This window comes from Symphalangus syndactylus, chromosome 16, assembly GCF_028878055.3.
Source record: "Symphalangus syndactylus isolate Jambi chromosome 16, NHGRI_mSymSyn1-v2.1_pri, whole genome shotgun sequence".
NCBI lineage: Eukaryota > Metazoa > Chordata > Mammalia > Primates > Hylobatidae > Symphalangus > Symphalangus syndactylus.
Genome location: NC_072438.2, coordinates 49,175,049 through 49,198,190, shown reverse-complemented (window position 1 = coordinate 49,198,190; position 23,142 = coordinate 49,175,049). Strand labels below are relative to the sequence as shown.

The window sequence follows — 23,142 nt, the reverse complement described above, 5'->3', positions numbered from 1 at the left end:
AAGGGAAAATATACACTATACATTTATTAAATCAACAGGCATGATGTTTGGAGACATAAATTTCCTACCCTCAAAAGCTTGCAGTCAGTGTTCCCAAGCTTAACTCCTGAGAAGCCCTGCCACGTCTCCTTCTGATCATCCTGGCAGTTTTTCTAGACTGTCTCTGCTGTTGTTGATGTTCACCTTCAGCCTGATCAGGAGCCACCACCTAATGTATAGGAAGTAGTGTTTGGATCCTGCAGGAAAATGCAGCTTTCTGTGTATTTTGTACCAGGTACTGGATTCAGGATTTTATAGGGACAATCACATTTATACCTGAAACTATTAATTTATATGTTATAAGCAGATACTAGTATGCCCATTTTACAGATAAAGAATCTAGAAAAGATAACTGGACCAAGCACAGGTAGCTTGGCGGCACTGGGGGATATATCTAAGGAATTTGATTCCAGAGTGCGGGAAGCAAATGGGTTTTTCTGGCCTTCATCTATTACATTTGTAAAACAAGATTAATGAAAATGTCCATCTCATTTAGGGGTGGGGTTGTGAGGATTAAATACAACAACGCCTGTTAAGTACTTAGAAACAATGCTGGACATCATCATCATTTTTTTCAGTGTTGTTATTTCTAGAGGAGAGTTCTTCACTGCTAGCTGATGTAACAGATGACTTTGAACAGCCATTCTGCTCTTAAAGTTCTCTACTTAATTTGAGAATATGACCCCAAACTAGCTGTAGGTTTGATTATGGATACCAGTGTTTCACTTCACTTGTATATTTTACAGAAAATGAATTGTTAGCCACATTGGATGTTAAGTTAACGAGTATTAGAATATATATTTTTCAACACCGTGGTAAAAGAAAACCCTTCATGGAATTGCTAATTTTTTTCTAGCTGAATTTGACATTCTAACACCATGTAAGTTTTGACTAATAGGACATTCAGGACATAAAGGCTGAAGTTGTCATCTGTACCCTTTTAAGCTCAACTTACATGTATTATGCAGACAGACCTCACTGTTTTGGGAACGGGCCACTGTTGAATGGCTTCTGAAAGAAATCCAGAATAAGCAAGTTATTGACTCAACTCCAGAAAAGAAGAGAAAAAAGAGAATTTGGGCTACTTCAGGTTTTGTTTTGATATGTCCCATGAGTCTCATACAATATATTTTGTATTGCTTTGAAAATAGTTTAGGCAAGTTTTAAACCATACTGAGTTTTCCTCCACTGCCAGCATTGGTGCTTCAGTACTGTGAATTTTCTTTTACCATTAGCAAAGCTGATTCAGCTTTTTGGCTTGAAATTTTAAGATCAAAGTTTAACTTTGAAGGTGTTAATGTATCCCTATCAGAAGCAAAGATACTTTTTTATAATGTCCTAATGCAAAAAGATTGTTCAAATATTGTCTGGCACACTGCCTACTCCAAGTAGCTCTCAGTAAAGAAAGCCAACTTTGTTACATTTGAAATAAATGGGTTAGTAAAAAATGTAAACATTACTAAAAAATGAAAATAACATATGAACAAATAATCTGTTCTCCTTTTCCTGGATTTAAGACAGTGTCTGCTGCAAGCCAAAGTATGTGGTTGAAAAAGTTCCATCAAACCCATTATTTGGGCTCATAGAATTAAATGTGTCCTTTTTTTTTTAAAACAAAATTCAGCGAGGCTGGCTTGTGCTGAGAACCTTAAGTGAGGTTGTTCACAAATTTATAGTGTGTCCGTTTTGAGAAGTTCTTCCTCCCCTCAACCCTGAATATTCTTTGCCTCATTTTTGGCTAAATGTCTGAACTCTTCCAAGAGCTCCCTGAGACCTAGAATTACAGATAAATGCTTTCTAACTAGCCTGCCCCCTTGCCATGCTCCCCCACAAGTTTGTTGACGTTTCTGAGGGGTGCACTCCATGCCTTGTGCCCTCTTTGCATCTCTGCCGCCAATACCTTCTGATGAGTCAGCACACCCATAAAATGACAGTTTTTAGGAAACCTACTATGTGCCAGTACGCCGGGTGTATCTGCATACATAATCTGTGCTCCTTTACTGCTGGTGGTGTTTGTCTCAGTTCCAGATAGAGACTTTGAGTTCCCATGGCTAGCAAGTGCTAGAATCTTAAATGTAAACCTTGATTGCTTCAAGTCCCAAACTGTTTTTTGTTTGATTTTGGTTTTAAATAACCATACCTTCTCCAGTGGCAGCAGTGACTCATTTGCAGAAAGAAATATTCCAGCAGCTATCTCCCAAACGTATTAACTTGTTTCATTTTCATTCTCCATCCAACACTTATCCCCCTTTCCCATTTTCCCACCTCCTTTACCACTCACCACCGGGACCACAGAACCCCTGAAAGAGGGAGGCTCTTCTGGAATATGACAATGCCCAAATCTTGTGATTATGGAATTCTGAAAAGACCTCATATTTAATTTTGCTAATACAACTGTACATAAGATGTTATTGACTATGTGTGTGTGTATATATATGTATGTATATATATGTGTGTGGGGGGATATATGTGCATATATGTGTATGTGTATATATGTGCATATATATGTGTGTGTGGGTATATATGTGTATATGTGTGTGTGTATATATATCTATATAAAATAATGGAAATTGTGTGCCTTTGGGATTTGCACTGAGAAAATATGGCAGATCATGATTCTTCTGTTTTCTTACATTAATTAATTTAAATTATTTAGAAAATGGGCCCAACATTAGCTTTCTCTGTGGTTCTGGGTAACAATTTCTCACAGGCCTTAGTTGTTACCTTCTCCGAACTGTTGATTTGTAATTTGCTTTTTTTTTTTTTTCTATTATACTTTAAGTTTTAGGGTACATGTGCACAATGTGCAGGTTTGTTACATATGGATCCATGTGCCATGTTGGTGTGCTGCACCCATTAACTCGTCATTGAGCATTAGGTATATCTCCTAATGTTGTCCCTCCCCCCTCCCCCCACCCCACAACAGTCCCCGGAGTGTGATGTTCCCCTTCCTGTGTCCATGAGTTCTCATTGTTCAATTCCCACCTATGAGTGAGAACATGCGGTGTTTGGTTTTTTGTGCTTGCGATAGTTTACTGAGACTGATGGTTTCCAGTTTCATCCATGTCCCTACAAAGGACATGAACTCATCATTTTTTATGGCTGCATAGTATTCCATAGTGTATATGTGCCACATTTTCTTAATCCAGTCTATTGTTGTTGGACATTTGGGTTGGTTCCAAGTCTTTGCTATTGTGAATAGTGCCACAATAAACATATGTGTGCATGTGTCTTTATAGCAGCATGATTTATAGTCCTTTGGGTATATACCCAGTAATGGGATGGCTGGGTCAAATGGTATTTCTAGTTCTAGATCCCTGAGGAATGGCCACACTGACTTCCACAATGGTTGAACTAGTTTACAGTCCCACCAACAGTGTAAAAGTGTTCCTATTTCTCCACATCCTCTCCAGCACCTGTTGTTTCCTGACTTTTTAATGATGGCCATTCTAACTGGTGTGAGATGGTATCTCATTGTGGTTTTGATTTGCATTTCTCTGATGGCCAGTGATGATGAGCATTTTTTCATGTGTTTTTTGGCTGCATAAATGTCTTCTTTTGAGAAATGTCTGTTCAAGTCCTTTGCCTACTTTTTGATGGGGTTGTTTGTTTTTTTCTTGTAAATTTGTTTGAGTTCATTGTAGATTCTGGATATTAGCCCTTTGTCAGATGAGTAGGTTGTGAAAATTTTCTCCCATTTTGTAGGTTGCCTGTTCACTCTGATGGTAGTTTCTTTTGCTGTGCAGAAGCTTTTTAGTTTAATTAGATCCAATTCATCAATTTTGGCTTTTGTTGCCATTGCTTTTGGTGTTTTAGACATGAAGTCCTTGCCCATGCCTATGTCCTGAATGGTATTGCCTAGGTTTTCTTCTAGGGTTTTTATGGTTATAGGTCTAACATGTAAGTCTTTAATCCATCTTGAATTAATTTTTGTGTAAGGTATAAGGAAGGGATCCAGTTTCAGCTTTCTACATATGGCTAGCCAGTTTTCCCAGCACTATTTATTAAATAGGGAATCCTTATCCCATTGTTTGTTTTTGTCAGGTTTGTCAAAGATCATATAGTTGTAGATATGTGGCATTATTTCTGAGGGCTCTGTTCTGTTCCATTGATCTATATCTCTGTTTTGGTACCAGTACCATGCTGTTTTGGTTCCTGTAGCCTTGTAGTATAGTTTGAAGTCAGGTAGCGTGATGCCTCCAACTTTGTTCTTTTGGCTTAGGATTGACTTGGTGATGCAGGCTCTTTTTTGGTTCCATATGAACTTTAAAGTAGTTTTTTCCAATTCTGTGAAGAAAGTCATTGGTAACTTGATGGGGATGGCATTGAATCTATAAATTACCTTGGGCAGTATGGCCATTTTCACAATATTGATTCTTCCAACCCATGAGCATGGAATGTTCTTCCATTTGTTTGTATCCTCTTTTATTTCATTGAGCAGTGGTTTGTAGTTCTTGAAGAGGTCCTTCACATCCCTTGTAAGCTGGATTCCTAGGTATTTTATTCTCTTTGAAGCAATTGTGAATGGGAGTTCACTCATGATTTGGCTCTCTGTTTGTCTGTGATTGGTGTACAAGAATGCTTGTGATTTTTGTACATTGATTTTGTATCCTGAGACTTTGCTGAAGTTGCTAATCAGCTTAAGGAGATTTTGGTAATTTGCTTATTTTGAGAAAGCCGGTTGTATATTCTGAGCAGCCTCTTCCTGGCTGAATTGAAGGCAATGAGAGAGACTGGATGTCTGCCTACCCAGTTCCTCCCAGCATGCTTCCTTCTGCATTCACTGCTGCCACTGGAGAATATTTAATACCAAAGTCAAAATAAGTGTTTAGGAGGCTTTCAGTGGTGGTTTAAAATAATTTCCATGGGGGCTTTGGTAAAAGCCTTTATCCAGAAAACTCTTTAAATTATATAATTATATCCTTTATCCCACTCTTCCTTCCTTTCCCTGGATTTGTCTGTCTTTGCTACATGTCCCCACCCCCGTGCTGAAACACAGACTGGACACAGATTCAGCACTTTGCTGCCTCTCTCTGCATTGTACCCTAAGTGAGACTAGATGCCTCGCAAGCAGTTATTTCCCTGATGGAACCTATCATAATCCCAAATCTCAAACCTCTGTTGAGGGGCCAAGAGCAATTTACCCAGCACTACAACTTCCTCTTTGTACCTGCCTCCATTTTGTGACCCTTGACCTTTTTCAGATGGCATGACCCTTCTGGGAGATTGGACCACTTCCTCTATTACAGTATTCCATATCTACCCCCGTCCTGGGAAACCTATATTTGTGTATCAGCAAAGCATGGAATTTTTTTCTCTTTTCCTCTCCCCATTATCTTTAGCAATATACATTGATTAAATACGTTCGTTTGGCCGCCTTCCACTAAGCTGTTTGGAGGACCTCTTTGACCATGTGTTTTTAATGACTTCACCTTCTGTCTGCCTTACCCATTTTGGAAAAATTACTTTATATTGGTTTGATTCTATACACATATGTTTTTCAACATTATGTTCTAGTACAGGCTAGGAGTTTGGAAACACCAAACCTTTTTGATCAAAAACTACATTAAAAAAACTAATAAATACAATTTTTTTAAATAAATTTTAATTTTATAATGTGTCAGAAGGTTGGAAGGGAACCATGTCAAAGAGGGCTAGTGATCCTGACTGGGATGAATACTAAATGGGCCAGTTGTACATAAATGTAGTTTCTCCCTACTCTCAGGCATACATTCTTCTACTACCGCCTGCAGTAGCTGGAGGAGTATTGATATATGTGTTGCGTAGGAGTATATGGAATGCCCAGTGTTCCACTGAATCAATAACACATTGTAGAAAAGCAAGTAATACCCAATGGTTTATCCATGTGTTGTTATGGGAGCCATAACTCACTCTTTAAGAACGTGCTAACACTGTCCATACTTGATATGGTCATAATGTATTATTAAGAATGTTCCGTTAATTCATAATTTTAAAGTGTGAACATTTGGAGAGTGTAAGAGTAGAGACAGAATGAAACATTATTGGACCATAAATTTGTAAATACCTTATGTCTTAAATGATGATGAGGTGGGGCCACAAACCACCAAAACAGCTAATAAAATATGTGTTAGTTTAAGATTCTTATAGATATCCTCTTATTTGACATTTTAAATTAATTTATAGTAGATTTTAAAAGGTAGAGCCTTAGCAAACTAAAGTAAGGTGCTGGTGGTGTTTTTGTTTTTTACTCCCAATAAACGTTTAGTTCTCTGCTTTAAAAACAAAACCTAAGAATGAACTCAATGGTGTTGTGTCTGAAGGACATGTCAGCAAAACAAACCCTAGGTGTCGTCTTTATAATTAATTATTTTAAACCAAATACATACATTGATGTGGTCACCTATGCAGAACTATATAGATAATAAAAGAGAAATGCCACATCAGTTTATAACTTTCCAATTATTTTCAGTTAAGAATTCTATCAGGTTGGAGACAGAAATTAAGAGATAATATCAGTGGTTAATTATATAAATATTTGTCCTCCTACCATGTACAAAGAGCTATATGTCACATAAGACTAGATAATGCCATCTTTCCTAGTTTGGGAAGATAGGTTTCCAGAAGTAGCTGATAGTATTGAATGTTGGCAGTCAAAAGGTAAATTGAAATAAAATTGCCATTGGGAGATTTCATAAGAAAACTTAAAATTATCCCAGTAACATGAGATGAAGTCTCACTCTGTCGCCCAGGCTGGAGTGCAGTGGCGTGATCTCGACTCACTGCAACCTTCACCTCCCAGGTTCAAACGATTCTCGTGCCTTAGCCTCCCAAGTAGCTGGGATTACAGGCACCTGTCATGTCACAGCCGGTTAATTTTTGTATTTTTAGTAGAGACAGAGTTTCACCATGTTGGCCAGGCTGGTGTCAAACTCCTGACCTCAGGTGATCCACCCACCTCGGCCTCCCAAAGTGCTGGGATTACAGACATGAGCCACCAAGCCTGACTTCTTTTTTTTTTTTTTTTTTTTTTTTTTTGTGGCACAATCTCAGCTCACTGCAACCTCTGCCTCCTGGGTTCAAGAAATTCTCCTGCCTCAGCCTCCTGAGTAGCTGGGATTACAGACATGTGCCACCACACCTGGCTAATTTTTTTTGTTTTAGTAGAGAAGGGGTTTCACCATGTTGGCCAGGCTGGTCTCAAACTCCTGACCTCAAGTGATCTGCCCTCCTCGGCTTCCCAAAGTATTGGGATTACAGGTGGGAGCCACCGTGCCTGGCACATTTCATGTTAGTACCTTTGTTAGACCTGATACCAGAGGAAGGGCAGAACTAGCCTTTCCTGGATGTCACTTCATGCCAGGCACTGGACGGGGCACTTTATTCACAAATAAAGGAGTTAGCACATCTTATCACTATAATCACTCTACAAAATAGATAGTAACCCAATCTTATGAATGAGAAAAATGTGATTCAGAGAAGTTAAGTCACCTGCCTGAGGAAAGACAGCCAGTACGTGGCAGAGCAAGGATTCAGAGGAAACCTTTCTGATACCACACAGTTGGCCTTCTAGAGTCAGTCAAACCAAAAAAATTACATTAAATCATGAGGAGGTACATTGAAATACATACATACCTCTGGCGAAGAGTTTATGAGAGGCCATGAAATGAATTTACCCGTAATACTTTTTGATATGTGTGATATAATCCTTTCTAGAAGTCTAAGCCCACGTAGCTGCCCAAGATCCAAAAGGGTTTTGGAGTTCTTGCTGTCTTAAGTAAGTGGTTGAAACTATTTCTTATTTCTTGTTTAACTTTTATCATTCATTAGGGAATTTTTTTCAAAATAACATTTAATTTTCCCTTTTCTAAGAAGGTGAAAAATGTTTGATTAGCTTATCTTTACCATACTGTACATCCACCTGAAGTTGACGAAAACCTGGAGTTCTGAGCCATAGGGTATATTTCGACTTCTGAAACTTAGTTCTTTACAATGTGACATTTTATTTTCAAATGTTATCAGTGTCCAGAACCATTGTATGCACTCTCACGGGCCAGCCTGGACTTTCTCACATCTCACTTTTTTATGGCTGCACGTTTGTATGATACAGGCAGACCACTGCTTTCTCTACACTCTGGTAATTTGTGTGTGTCTGCTGACCAGCTATAAAGAGTTGTGTCACAGTGGCTCTGCCTCCAGTTACCTCATTTCAGTAGAGTCACCATCTTTGTTCAGCAAGATTTCTGAAGGTGTTTTAATAACATTCTGTTGCATTTTTTCCTTTCTAAGGAAGGGAAGTGAAAACAGAAACTTGTGTTGCTGATACTGTAGAGGGAAGCACAGGCTTCCTGAACTTATGTTCATTCTGACAAAGGTGAAAGTTGTATATCTTCCAAAAGTGATTTGTTGTTAGTTCCGATCATATGCTCATTTGCTTAACTGGTGGTGAACTCATGAAGAAAAATAGCAAATCCAAGAATAACAAAATTGTCTTAGTTCATTCAGTCTAACAAAAGTACCATAGACTGTGGGCCTTAAACACCAAGTATGTTTCCCACATTTCTGGAGACCAAGGAATTCAAGATCAAGGTGGCAGCAGATTTGGTGTCTCTTGAGAGCCTTCTTCCTGGTTCATAGATGGTGTCTTCTTGTGTCTTTGCGTGATGGAAGAAGAAGGGAGCTCTCCAGAAATACTTTACGGACCCTAATCCCATTCGTGAGGTCTCCACCCTCGTGACCTAATCACTTCCCAAAGACCCTACCTCTTAATGCCATCAAAACAGGAGTTAGGATTTCAACATATGAATTTTGGCAGGATACAGACCCTCGTTCCATAATAGAAATACATTATTAAATGATGTATCTGAAACTCAAAGTATAACGCAGAATTTTAATTTTTTTTTTTCCTTTCTGGGAATAGAATCCTCCTTGTAACATAAGATGCTGGATACTTGTTTGTGTTTGGACCTAAATGCCAAAGTATACTTTAAATAAGTATAGACAGGCTTTTTCCTTTTACTTTTTTGTTTGGGGTTAGCCTTGCTGATAGACACCCTCTGGGACATATATGAGAGAGCACATGTTATTTACTGAAGCCACAAATAAGTAATTGCAGCCTCAGAGCAAGATCTGGAAGCCACTACCATTAGCTGCTTCATGTCGGACTATTTACCCATAATCTTCACCTCGTCTCTGCTCTGTGAACCCCTGGCTAACCGGTCATCGAGTCAAATGCTAGAGGCTTTGCTTTTCCTTTCCTTAGGGATGTTTCCACATTCTCTACTAGGGTGTTCCTTGGATTTGTTCCTAAGTAATACTGTCTTTCCTGTAAACCTCGGCTAGAAAGCTGAAAAGGACCATTTTTATGCAGGTGCTTTCTGCAGCATTACTTTAGGGGCCATCGAAAACACAGTCCTTAGGTGGCCTCACATGTTCTTTGCACATCTGGCCTGTGGGTTCGTTAGCTTGTTCCAAGCAGAGTTTTGCCAAAATGAAAATGACAGCTTGCATGCTATGATACTTTCCAAACAAATCAGGGCTTTTAATTTATTTCACTATGAAACTGTGTCAGATTTCATTGTCTAGGGCACCCTCACATCTCACTTTTTTATGGCTGCACGTTTATGATATAGGCCTGTTTTTTTTATCAAGGGTTTCCTCAATATTAATGAAAAAGATTGCCATAAAGCTGCTAGTCTCTGATTTCCCAAAGATTGCTGTTACATTATTTTATTGGAGTTTATTATATGAACATATTACCTGTTTGGGCAGGTTATAGCTTAATGATTCAATGTGAGGAATTCTACTTGGCCTCATTATCTGCCAAGCATGTTACTTTATTTTTATTTCCCAAGCATGTTTCTTATAAACCAAATAAATATTATTTCTCCTTGGCCCACTGTTTTACAACCAAGACTAAGTAGCTGATCTAAATATATATTGTATTACATTCATTAGACAATTTAAAATATTTGAGGCCGAAGTAGATGCTAGATCATAACTACCTCTTTTTCATTTTCTCTATGAGATAAGCACATTAGCATTTTCTTTATTCTAAATCAGAGTATTTAAGAGTATACAGGAGTTTTACAGGCAGCAGAAAACAATCCTTAAAATGGTCACACAAGAAAACCACTTTAACTTCCTATAAGGTATTCTCCAATCATTAATAATTTGGTTATTCTCTTATTACCTTTTCATCAAAGACCTCTGTTCCAAAGGGAATATAGACATAAATAGATAAGCTACTCGACATCGTGCTACCTTGTGTAAGTATACTGTAAATGAAGTATTTCAGGGATCCAAAAGATAGAGGTATTGATGTCACCTGGAGGACTCAGGGAAAGTAGGGTCAAGGGAATGTGTTTTGGTTTATTTGTTCGTTATTTTTAGAATAAGAAAATTGTGACCTTTTAGGTAGGCTTAAAGAAAAAGGAAACAGTGCCAATGGGGAGAATGAAGATGCAAAGAGAAGTGAAAGAAACAAAGGTGAGAAGGCAGCTGCTACCCCAGCTCAAGAACTAGAGGGGATTAGGTAAAGGGAAGTTTTGAGGTTAAGGAAGGAAAGTTAAGGGAATTCTTTCTGCTATAAATGTATAAATGTTCTCAGCAAAACAGGCCGATGTTTGCCGAAGTGACAGGGGCCAAATTTGGACTCTTGAGGAGAGAAGAAAAGGTCTGGAGTCGCCTCTGGGAAACATGGAATCCACTAGGCATGGATAAAAGACTAGACCAGCGGTGATGAGCAGCCACATAAGACGGAGCTGTAGTAGATCCTGCCCTCGCAGTGAGGTGGCTTTTTTCTGTGTTAACGAAACAGAACCCAGAGGTTGTGTTGGATGTGGCCTAAATGGTGAATTTGCAAGGCAAGAAAGCATGGTAGGAGGTTCAGGCTAAGGGCTTCCAGTGAGCACTGGGCTCTGTCTGTGTGGTGCTGTGGGTATGGGAAGAGCAGAGCAGAATGGTTGTCCAGAATGACCACACAGGGTGCAGGTCAGGGAAGGGGCACGAGAATCTCACTTTCCACTGTGGCTCCCTCCCTCGCCTGGCTGAGTGTTTGAACCTCAGCCTTTCCTCTTACCTGTCCATCTCCCCAAATTGCCTTTACCTTGCAATGTCTCTGATGCTCGTGGGCTTTCAGCCCACAAGTGAAAATATGCGGAACAAGGAAATAGAGATCTTTTATTTCATTGAGCCTGTGGTCTTTGATCGTTTTTCTGATTTAGCTTCTCATTGCTATATTTTCACTTTTACAAGTCACTAAGTTGCAATATTTAAAAATTTCCCCCTTCAGTAGCCAAAAAAACAAAACAACAGCTAATATAGTAATAAATTTATCCTTAGCTACAGGAGATAAGCTTCAATGCAATGCAGCCATAAAGTATGGCTCCTGGACTTAGGGGAGAAGCAATAAAGTTTCATAAATAAAAGAATTTGAAAATACTCCCGGCAGTAAATAAGGATAAAATATAACTGGCAGCACACAGCTAACAACGGAGCTTACAAAAGAAAACTATAAACTAAAATGAGAAAATATTTGCAGCTTTTGTTGTTGTTGTTACCTTGCACCCTAGGTGGGCTGACGAGTGAATTCACTGTGAGAAGTTTTTGACTCACCTTCTGAAATGTTATTTCTATCACATCTCTTGACACCTTCTGATTTGCCAGAGATCTGTGATAGTCACCAACAAAACCTAGGGGTACTGATGTCACGAATTTAGAGAATTTTCAATAAATTTTAAGGTGTTAGAGAATGCCTTAGAAAGGAGGCAGAGTGGGGACCATGGGACTGCATACCCCACGTTGGTTCATGAGGGCATTTCACGGTTCTGGGGTTTACTTGACTTTCAGTCTTATTTTGCAGCTGAGCTTTCAAGAAATTCAAAGTCCTCCTGAGGTCCGTCTCAGGTTTCATTTCAGGTTTTCAGCTCAGAAATCACTTGGGCAATAGCTTAAAAGAAAATACAGAGGCATTTTAGTGAGCAATGCCTTTGTTTGAAAGTCTGTTAAAGTAATGGATTATTTGTTCCCTAGAAAATTAGGGAGCAAAGAGAAGACCTCTCTCTGTGTGTCTCTCTCTCTCACTCTTTCTCTAATCAGAAGTGATAATAAAGGGGGAAATGGAGCATTGCCAACGGGATGAAATCAGCATTTATCAATGCTCTCATTCAATAAATATGTATTTCCTGAGCATCTGTAATTGCAGACACTGCCTTTGTTGCTGGGAAACAGGTTTAACGCGGTCTTTCCTGTCAAGAAACTCAGGGTTTTGCTGCAGTAGAATGAGTTACCCTTGGTAGCTTGGACTGAACCTGGGAGGGCTTACAGGGTAAGCTTGGTTTTTGAAGGCAGCGGACGATCCTCTGGAGAGGAGGACATTCCAGGAAGAGGGAAACAAAAGGAACCAAGATTGTGAAGGGCACTGGGAAGGGAAGTTAGGCTCAGAATGTAGGAAGCCTTACATGCCATTTTAAGGAGTTTGGACTTTATTGTGTCAGCTGTAGAAAGCCCTAGAAAATTTTTAAAGCAAGAAGAGACGAGATTTGTGTTTTAAATTTGTTTTATAAAGAGAAGTCTCTGTTGGTGGTAAAGACAAGATGAGAGACAGATGATGAGGGCTCAAGGGAAGCAACAGAGGGACTGGTGTTGGCATTCCATTTCTAACTTGCTGTGCCTGGTACTGTCTGAAGTTTGGTTTGTTGTTTTTTTGCTGGATTGTATAGAAAAAGGCTACTGCAGAAATTTAATTCTCACTTTGATGTCACTACTTAATAGCCACATATTTCTAAGCAAGGAACTGAAACACTCTCCTCTGCCGAATGGAGTTAACAGTAGTGCCTCCTGCTCAGGGTGGTAGCAAGTGTTAACTTAAATGTTGCATCTCTATGTGTAGCCCTCAGAACTGTGCCTAGTGTGTAGTATGTGCTAAATATTTTTTATCAGTTCATTGACTTATTTGTTCATTTAATCTATATGAATTTACTGTTAAGATAATCCAGGGGAAATCTATTATAGATTGTCATTAGTAAATTTTGCTTGTGGAATTATTACCAACATTTTTCACTTCTTTAAGTCCTCTTGGGCCAAAAATTTCCAGCAGGAAACAGGAGGGTGAGCCTTGTAAATTAAAACAGCTACTCTCCCCCCACCCCTGATATAAAGTGTGAACAGAAAATTTTGCAAAGAATGCTGCTATATGGTGGTCCTTTGTGTCACTGTGTGTAATGGGGGCAACTGTTAAGTGAAGCTTCAGCATTAGGAAAGTTGGGCAGTCTTTCTTTATAGTTCAACTTGCTTCTATTATTTTGGTAAAAGGATTCTGATATTCCAGAACATAGTGTGAACCACATTTGCATACAAATGTAAAAACACCTTCAAAAATCCCCAACATAAAATTTTAATTACCTATGCCTTTGCTTCTCTGTGAAATAACTATACAATGACTATATATATATATATATATATATATATATATATATAACGACATGCTTAAATTGGAACAATAATTGTAAATCCCATGAACATAATAAAAATTGTTATATAAGTGTACTGTATTTTTATTGTAGGTATATTTTATTATATAAATATGTATATTTGTATTTATTTTATAAATCACTGTAGGCTTAGCACTCAGAACAGAAATCTGATAGGAGGGGAATTACTCATTATATTTCCTTGTGCCAGGCCAGTGTTGTGTTTCTTCACCATGGTAGGGCTCTCGTGAAATAGGAAATTGGCTCCATTACGTTATAGGAAGAATTTATAGGATGTGGGGAGAAAAACTAAATATACTGAAACTTTATCCCTTTGAAGAGCTGGGAAAGCAGTTCTTGACAAAGGGAGACAAATAGTTGAGGTGAACAAAGCTGTCTTGACACTAAAGGCTTTTATTGTCCCTGAAAGTGAACTCTTCATTGATAGAAGGGGTTCTTTTATTTGATCCATCAAGATTACCAAGTCACAGGTCACCATCCCCAACTAAATACAACATCATGAAATCATGATTAAAATTACAAAAGCCAGTTCATAAAAGTGGCAAGAGTTTACAGATTGTGCATTTCTTCCTCTTAGTTACTAGGAGTTACATTCAATAGCACTGAGGATTTTTGAAAGAATGCCTGTAAATTATTTTAAATTACAGTTTGCTTAATGAAATGATACATTCTGAGAAACATGACATTAGGTAATTTTGTCATTGTGTGAACATCACAGAGGGTACTTGCACAAACCTAGATGGCATAGCCTATTCCAGACTCAGGCTACATGAGATAGCCTATTGCTCCTAGGCTACAAGCCCGTACAGCCTGTTATTGTACTGAATACTGTAGGCAGTTGTAACACAGTGGTATTTGTATATCTAAACGTAGAAAAGGCACAGTAAAAATATGGTCTCACAATCTTATGGGACCACCATGGGATAATCAGTCTGTTGACCAAAACATAGTTACGTGATGCATATATTCCCCAACTTTTTCCCTTGATTCATGGAGAAGCAACTTTGACTAGCTCATAAATTAACACAATTTTTAACAAAATATTTACTGAAAATATGTTTGCAGTATTGTGATTGCATGGTCGTGTAAAAAGTAAAGTAGAGGTTCCTCTTCAAAGACTTTCCTCCCCGTCTAATTAGGAATAAATAGTAATTTCTCTTAAAAGCAAAATTTATTCAAAGACCTGTGCTAACATTCTTAAATATATGCTAGCCATAGTAAATCAATGTACTTTATGTTCCTAGCTCCCACAATTTAGCCTAAATATTTTCCCTGGCATGCTTATACTGGTCCAAGCAAGCATTAGGTCATAGCCTGTTCCTCTTCCTTATTTAAAAGTGTTTTTACCTTTCTCAGCATTCCACAAGTTACTTCCTCCTTCCTTTGTTCTCCTTTACCTTTGCCTCTTTTAAAAGGTTCTAAGTTGCTAGCCAATCAGGACAAATACAGAATGTGAGGTCCCATTCCAGCCAATGGAAACCGGACACAGCAGTAGGGTGAACGTGTCAGGTTATAAACGACCCTGTCTCCTTTGTTCAGTGTACTCTCATGGCAAGACTGCTGGCGAGTGTACCCTTTCTGCAAAAAGTAAAAATGGCCTTACTAAATAAATTTATGTTCAAGTGCTATTTCTTTACGGCACCAGGGAACAAGCATTTCAAACAATCGTGGTTAGAATAATGAGCAAAGACTACAGAATCACCTGAGGAACGGGTGACTTATAGTCTAGTCCCAACCCTGCTAGGAACAGATGTGTGACTTCAATCAAGTAACTTTTTCTGATAACAATTGTCTGGGCTCCTGAAGGGCTAGTGAGAATCAAATGACTGGAAGTATGTGAAAGCAATTTGAAACATAAAAAGCACTAAAAATAACTAAATGTAGTTGCCAAATATCCTTAAGGCATCGTAGTAGAACAAATGGGGGTAAATGTTGATGGCATTTTTGCTTGTTTAATATTCCAGGGAACAAGGGAAACTCTCAGTCGTCACTGTACTACCCTTGGTGATGCTCTCCGGAAAGAGAATGATTTTGCTCTTATAATTGATGGGAAAACCCTCAAATATGCCTTAACCTTTGGAGTACGACAGTATTTCCTGGACTTAGCTTTGTCATGCAAAGCTGTCATTTGCTGTCGGTAAGTTCTCCTTATCATTGTCAGATTTTAGTAAAGAGTGACTTGATCTAAGTTCTTGATTTATAAACATCAATGAAAGTAATCCAGAGTTTACAAATTTAGGTTACTTACTAATGTGTTCACTCAAGACTCGAGGTTCAGAAACTGGGATGGAATTTGTTAGTTTTAAAAAGTGAGTCCTAACTATCATTAACAAGTATTGTTCCTCATTTGAATCGACAGGTTTCTTGCCATTATCTTTGTTTAAAATTCATTATCTACCTGCATTTTCACCTGGGTCGTTTCTTTAAAGGTCCTGTTTTCTACATTTAAACCTTTGATCCAGCTGCTAAGACTTATTTTGGGGGAATAGCATGTTGAAATATGCAAACTGAATCATTTTCCAAATAGCTGGGCATTTTTCTGAGAGGTATTTATTAACTATACATTCCTTTGCCCTCTAATTTATAAAATTGCCTATATCCTAAATTAAAATCTCTTGAGTCATCAAGGCCTAATTCATAGAAATGCGTTTTTGTAAACGACATAGCTCCAGTCCTTCCTGAGTTTCTTGTCAAGGAATCTTCCCCATATTTACGTATAAATTGTTTAAACTCTGTCTTCCTAAGACCTAAAGTAGGTTCATGAATATGATAAATATGCCCAGTCTCCTCTTTTCTGATCACCATGAAAACTAAGGATTTCCCCTTTGTCATTCACTATTGAATCTTAGGAGTTGATCAGTCTAGATCCTGGGTAGCAATTTCTCAAATTGCCTTCTCTTCCTGGGACATAAAATGTTAGCAGAGATTCTGAAAGATTTCTCAGAATCTGTGCTTTTGGTATTATCTTTAAAACTATTCTATGTGCTTTTATCATTTTCTTTAAAAAGACATTTACTAATAAAGTTATGCTTTTTATTCCTTTTTTGTCTGGGTTTATTCACTTAAATATTTTGTATATGAAATTATTTATGAATTATAAGCTATACCTTATAGATATTTCCTAAGTTTCAGTTGAGATATACTTTCTGAAATATAATTTAAACTATTCTCAATATCCTTTATAAGCATCATTTCAGCCTATAAAATTATACCATATTCAGAGACTTAACAGTTGCTTATCTTTCCCAGGAGCCTAATTATTTTAGTCATATAATTTCTTTTTCTTTTCTGTGGTATGTATTAACAAATAATATTACTATAAAGTTCTTGGACAATATATTGTACAGATGTTTAATATTAGTCATCGGGCTCTGCTTAATCATAAAGAGATTGGAAATTGTTGTGACTCATTTTTACTGTGGTATTCTCATGCTTTTTAAAATTTACTTTTACAGTGATTTTGCTAGACTCCTTGCAAATATCTTGACTGTGACTAATGTTCAATTTTGACACTTTTCATCAGAATAATGTGCCAGATTTGGTCACTTAATCACTTTCACTAATGGAATCATAAGAATCAACAAAAGATTGCTCAAAAGCACAAGTGTTATGATTGCTGGCTCCTAGTTGGAAACAACATGAAACAGAATACAGAAGTATTTAGATAAAATGGCCAGTTCCCTAGAGTCATCTGTTATGTGCCTACTTTCTGTGTGCTGGGCACAGTGTGACACATAAAAGATGAGTAACACTTGATACCTGCTCTCCTTCATGTATCTTTCAAGTCAAATCACAGTTTGGTTTGAAAGATGTGGGAGGCCAATTTTCATATTGCAGTAATTGCAGCTGAGCCTCATTCTTAAAGCATTGCTTAACACAGTACCTCCCACCATTCTTCAAAAAGTCGAACCACAAAATTAAACAATAGCAGAGGGAGAGAAAAACTAGAAAGCAGAGTCAAGGGAGAAAAAATATGTTCTGTGCTTGTGAAATTCCCTCCCGAAATCCTTGTTCTGGATGCTCACAAGTCACATGGACCTCAGGGCTTCTCCAGGCCCCAGGCCCCTGGGAGGGAATCACACCCTGCCATGCACGTGCGGCTCAGCTCTGAAACCGAGCTTATAAAGATGTGTGTGGCCCTTCCTCCCTCGGTTCTGTTTTATGCGTGTTTCAAGACCATGAGGTCCCTATGCAGACACTGAGTTTTATTTCCAGTTTTAAGGTTTTTTTTTTTTTTTCTTAAGTCACATATCTTTCCTCAGCTTTTTTCTTCTAATTACCTTCATACTCTCTCCTTTCCCATAAGGACTGTGGTTCAGCTTCCAGCATGTTTGAGAATTGGTCTAAGCCCATAATTACATCAGTGCCACTGCCGGATTTATGTCTGTGCACCTTCTTGGCCTGGTGCCTCTTGGCATTTAAACTATTGGCACAGACCATCTTCTTGTCATTTTGCTTATTGACCTCAAGGTATAATTTCCATGATAATGCTTCTATCCCTGGATAGGAATAGGTGGGCCATTCTGTGTATCATTCTTTCCAATTAAACCCAAGTGTCACTCCTCGTTTCTCAGATAATTGCAATCTCCCGGCCTCAGGAAATTCTCTATTTTACTCCATTAGAAGATAGACGCTCCAGATAAATACTGATTATTATTTCAAAATACAGTTCGGTACTATTTCCCAAATTCGTTTATGTTCATACTGGCTTTATGGGCTTTTCTCTCAAATTTAAACTATTTTTCAATCTACTGCTTGTCATTCCACACACATGCAGATAATTCAGAATCTGATCTTCCTCTGCAGCCTTCTCTTTAGCCCTAGGTAGAGTGGAAGTAGAGGGGAAAGCATTCCTATAACAGATAATGAGTCTCCGTATTAGTTCCATCATCAGGATTGTATCAGCCGCTTTCTTCCCGGATACTATCAGCATACAGGGCAGAATGAGGCAGTTTTTAGTGTTTGCCTCATTGACACAGTTATAAAGATGAGTGTTGTCCCTCCAGAGTCTTTAGCTGAATTGAAAGAAACAGTTGTTCCCAGGCAGCAGACATTATGTCTCTCTCTTACCACTGTTTTCTGAAGGAAATTTTCAGAGACAGAGCTAATCCCCCCACCCCAAATTTATTCAGGGCTCTGGAGTCCTGGTGGTTTTGGTTTCCAAAGTATAGGTTGAATGTTACGCCTCAAATATTTTTCTTAAGTATATAAAACCCAAGATTTAGAATGAAATCTGTTCTTATCAGTCTAACAGCACTGTATTTTCTTTTCTTTTTTTTTTTTTTGTTTTGTTGTTTCTTTTTTTGTTTTTGGAGACAGAGTCTCTGTCACCCAGGGTGGAGAGTGCAGTGGCATGATCTCAGCTCACTGCAACCCCCACCTCCTAGGTTCAAGCGATTCTCATGCCTCAGCCTCCCGAGTAGCTAGGATTACAGGCATGTACCACCATGTCCAGCTAATTTTTTGTATTTCTAGTAGAGCCTGGCTTTTGCCACGTTGCCCAGGTTGATCTCAAACTCCTGAGTTCAGGCAGTCCACACACTCAGCTTCCCAAAGTGCTGGGATCACAGACATGAGCCACCGTACCTGGCCAACTAGTGTTCTTTCATAGGTACTGTGCAGCTTTTGTTCTTAACATTGTGAGTATTTACCTACATAACTTGAATGCATCTGATTTATAGATAGTTTCTGATTCATTTTCCCAGTTATAAACATAAACTGCTCCTTTATGGCTCTTCTTCCCCTCTACTCCCTCACTCAAGTCCACTGATTCTCATGATTTGGTGTGATCACGGATACTTTTGGAGAATAAATGAAAGTTATAGACCATTCCCTCCAGAAGAAGTACACATGCACACAAACATGTAAAATTGCATGAAGCCCTTCAGGGGTTTTACAGACTCACTGAAACTCCTTGGAGAGGTAGACGTAGGGAAAAAAGCTTGTTCTAAGACTCATGGAGATTTATGGATACAGCTGAAATCAAGCAGTATCCCAGGGAGTAACTGTACTAAGCAAGTAATTCCTAGTCTCAGGGACCAGTGCTTTATGCCCTCTGGTCCTACAGTCTGTATAATTGGTATAAAAGCATTTTATCTAGAGATTCACGGAATGCTTGTTCTAGCTCTACTGATTTGGCAGTTTGGATATCTGATGGAATCTCTCTGGCCTTGGTTTTGTGACCTGTAAAACGAAGAGATTGGAATATCAGTGATTCCTATCTTCCAGGGAACCCAGATATAGAAAGCAAATAAAACTGGACCAGCTTCGTCATAGTAGGGTGGGAAATACACACATGCCCCCTTCCTGGGTTATCTTGTCCTGGTTGGAAAGCTGCTGGGCCAGAGGACCTCTCATAGCCCTTTTAGGTTTTGGATGAACCTTCCCTCTGTTGGCCACTCTGCTGGGAATAGTCTTTCTACTGCTGGGATCAGCTTAATTTGGGGAAGCATCTGTTCTACCTCTTTTAATATTCCCTCCAGAAGAGAGTGGGAATGTTGCAGTGAAGTATTACTGTGTGTTAAATAGCGTGTGGTTTCTGAGGTCCTCATCAGTTCAAATAACCCAGCCTTTCAAAGAATTTTACATTTTTCTGTAGTTGTCAGTTTAGTTTAAACATATTTTGAAACTTATGTTCTGTGACAGTTGGTTGAAAATTGTCTTAGAGCCTCCAGCTTTTAGACTGTCTAGTAATCATCATTCTTCTACATAATTTATGTACTCATGTCTTCTGAAAAGCAAAAGTTAAATTGAAGTAAGCATTTTTTCCTACTTGCAACATCTCTAATCAAAGTTTAACCCCCTTTTAGGCCATTTTCCCTATAGTGTATAAAAAAACACTTGACTTCAGTGAGTGTTGTCATTTGGGAGTGGCATTCCAGGCAAAACCTTTAACCTTACTCCTATCAAGGGGTCCTGCAAGAAGTCTAAAGGGAAACTGAATATTTGCTGTCATAGCATGAATGCATTAAATAAAGGCACATCTACTTCTTAAATCTTTAGAGATTGTCTTTAGCTTTAAGAATTTCTCTAAATATATGTTCTACTTAAAAAGTAGTCATAAAGCACAAATGAAGCTAATAAATGCTCAACAGACATTCCTTTAAGGAAAAAAATTTGTGAACACCATTGGATGCCAAGCAGATGTTTGGCTTTGAAAAGACTTACAAACTGTTAATGAATGTCAACCCTATATTTGCTTCCAAGAAAATATGAATAAATGTTGGAAATGTTGAGAGAATATTTCTTTCATATGTGTACAGCTAAAAGAGGACACACTGAATACACTTTATAACTTCATAAAATGCCAATAGTTTGCTTTAACATAATAATCATCTGCTCAGCCCTGCCCATCTCCTTTGCTACTCCACCTTGACTGAGTAGTCTTAAAGGAACTGCAATAACTGTATTACAGCCTATTAGCCAATTATGATGACCACCACCAGGGAAGTCTATATTTGACAGTAAAATGTCTAAAAATATATAAGAAATCTAAATGCTACAGAAGCCTACTGTAATTCAACATTTCACAGTTTTAGGTGTGACTCCTTTTTTTTTTTTTTTTTTGAGACGGAGTCTCGCTCTGTCGCCCAGGCTGGAGTGCAGTGGCCCAATCTCGGCTCACTGCAAGCTCCACCTCCCGGGTTCACGCCATTCTCCTGCCTCAGCCTCTCCAAGGAGCTGGGACTACAGGCGCCCGCCACCACGCCCGGCTAATTTTTTGTATTTTTAGTAGAGACGGGGTTTCACCGTGGTCTCGATCTCCTGACCTCGTGATCTGCCCGCCTCGGCCTCCCAAAGTGCTGGGATTACAAGCGTGAGCCACCGCGCCCAGCTCCTTTTAAGTAAACCACCATCACCATTGCCGCCATCACAAGTACACACACACACACACACATACATACACACAAGCAGAACTGCAGATTACATAATTCTGATGAGCTAGGTAACCTGTAATGGAAAGTACATAAAGTATAAATGCACCCACTTGGGATTTTCGCAAAGTGCCACACTCCTATGACAAGCGCCCAAGCAGGACCAGCCCCCAAGGAGCCCCTCATGCTCCCTTTAGTTGAGGAGCCTCCCAAAGGTAACTGCTACCTTGATTTCCATCACCATCCCTCTTCATTTTACTATTTTTCTGTTTTCTTTCATACTAACTTTGAATAAACATATATACCTTCTACAACCACATCCAAATTCTTGATGACTCTTTTCTGTTCCGCAAATTTTAAATGCAGTGCTCTGTAGCTTTCTACTGAAGGCCTCCCCAAAACGTTACAAAATCAGTCATCAGTACATCAGCACTCTCCTCTATTCTTGAGTCAAATACAAATCTGCCTAATAGATTGCTTACAGTTCTCTGACAGTTCTGATTTGCTAAGAACATGACGTGTGGAACCTATGGCATTTCTCTGACCTGTCAGCCTACTGACCTCATTGTGTGGGAAAGGGAAGCAGAGTTATCTTTGTGTAACTGGTTCTCCCTGAACCCATGATGGTTTCCAGTGATTACTTCCTTTTCAGTAAACCCATCTGAGCCATTTTGACTTAGGACAAGTTAAAGAAGGGCTTGGTGTTTTGAGCAAGGTGGGGCATATATTTTCTGTACAGGGACAGATAGTAAGTATCTGTAGGCTTTGCAGGCCATACAGCTTTCTCTCTTACAGCTACTCAACTCTGCAGTTGTAGCATGAAAGCAGCTCTAGATGATATGTGAATGAATGGGTGTGGCCATGTTCCAATAAGACTGTAAGTACAAAAACCGCTGCTGCTTAAATTTCTCCCTGGGGCCGTAATAAAGTGTCTGTAGCTCATGAATGAACATGGAAGGAGGTAGTTAAAACAGAACTTTCCTGCAATACTGATGGAATTCATGCTACGCTCTCCTGGTCTCTCCAAGGAGAGTAATTTCTAGACTGTTCCTTTCTTTTCTCAAAAATTGAAACATTTCCTCATCTCTCCTCACTGGCAGGTGTCCCTTTCTCCACAATTCCTTGAAAAAATGGACTTTTTTTATGGTGCCAGCTGTACAACCTGGTGCCTCCATTAAACTTATCTGTGCCATTGGAACCAAGAAAATCCCTAAAAATAAGGACATGAATTCGTTTTACAATGAGGTGTCCATACATATTTACACATAGCAGCAAGACAGAAAGGAAGAACCCAGGGCCATAAATATCTGACCCTGCTGTGTCACTGCGGTGCCTTCCCTCTGTTCTAGGAAAAGCCCCAGCAAGGTGCTAGAGGACATGCTAGCAAAAGAATGAGGAAGATCTGCAAGCTAGCCATCTCCCTAGAGTCTTGAACTAAAGCAAGTTGCTCTTTGATTTTTATGTGTTTTTGTGTGTGTGTATTCATTCCCCTTATCCCCAGTCCCATTCTATTTACTTCACCTTAGCAAAAATATTCTCAAGTGTTTCATATGTTCCCATCCATTTGCTGTACTTTAGTTGTATGTATGTGATTCTGTGAAAAATATCTATTATATGTGTATTGAATTGAAGAAAAGCTTTGTGTTTATAATGACACTCCAGTAAATAATTTTTTTGAGATGGAGTCTCTGTCACCCAGGCTGGACTGCAGTGGTGCAATCTTGGCTCACTGCAACCTCTACCTATGCCACCCCCCA

General features: G+C 38.8%; 1 protein-coding gene across 5 annotated transcripts in view; it reads left to right on the top strand.

Annotated features, from left to right (window-relative positions):
* Positions 1-23,142, top strand: part of ATP8A1 (ATPase phospholipid transporting 8A1) — a 252,547-nt gene that overhangs the window by 159,026 nt on the left and 70,379 nt on the right. For all 5 annotated transcript variants that reach the window (XM_055246260.2, XM_055246258.2, XM_055246261.1 and 2 more), the window contains one exon: positions 15,476-15,648. In XM_055246260.2, coding sequence (XP_055102235.1) covers positions 15,476-15,648 — 173 coding nt within the window. The remainder of the gene's footprint in view (positions 1-15,475; positions 15,649-23,142) is intronic.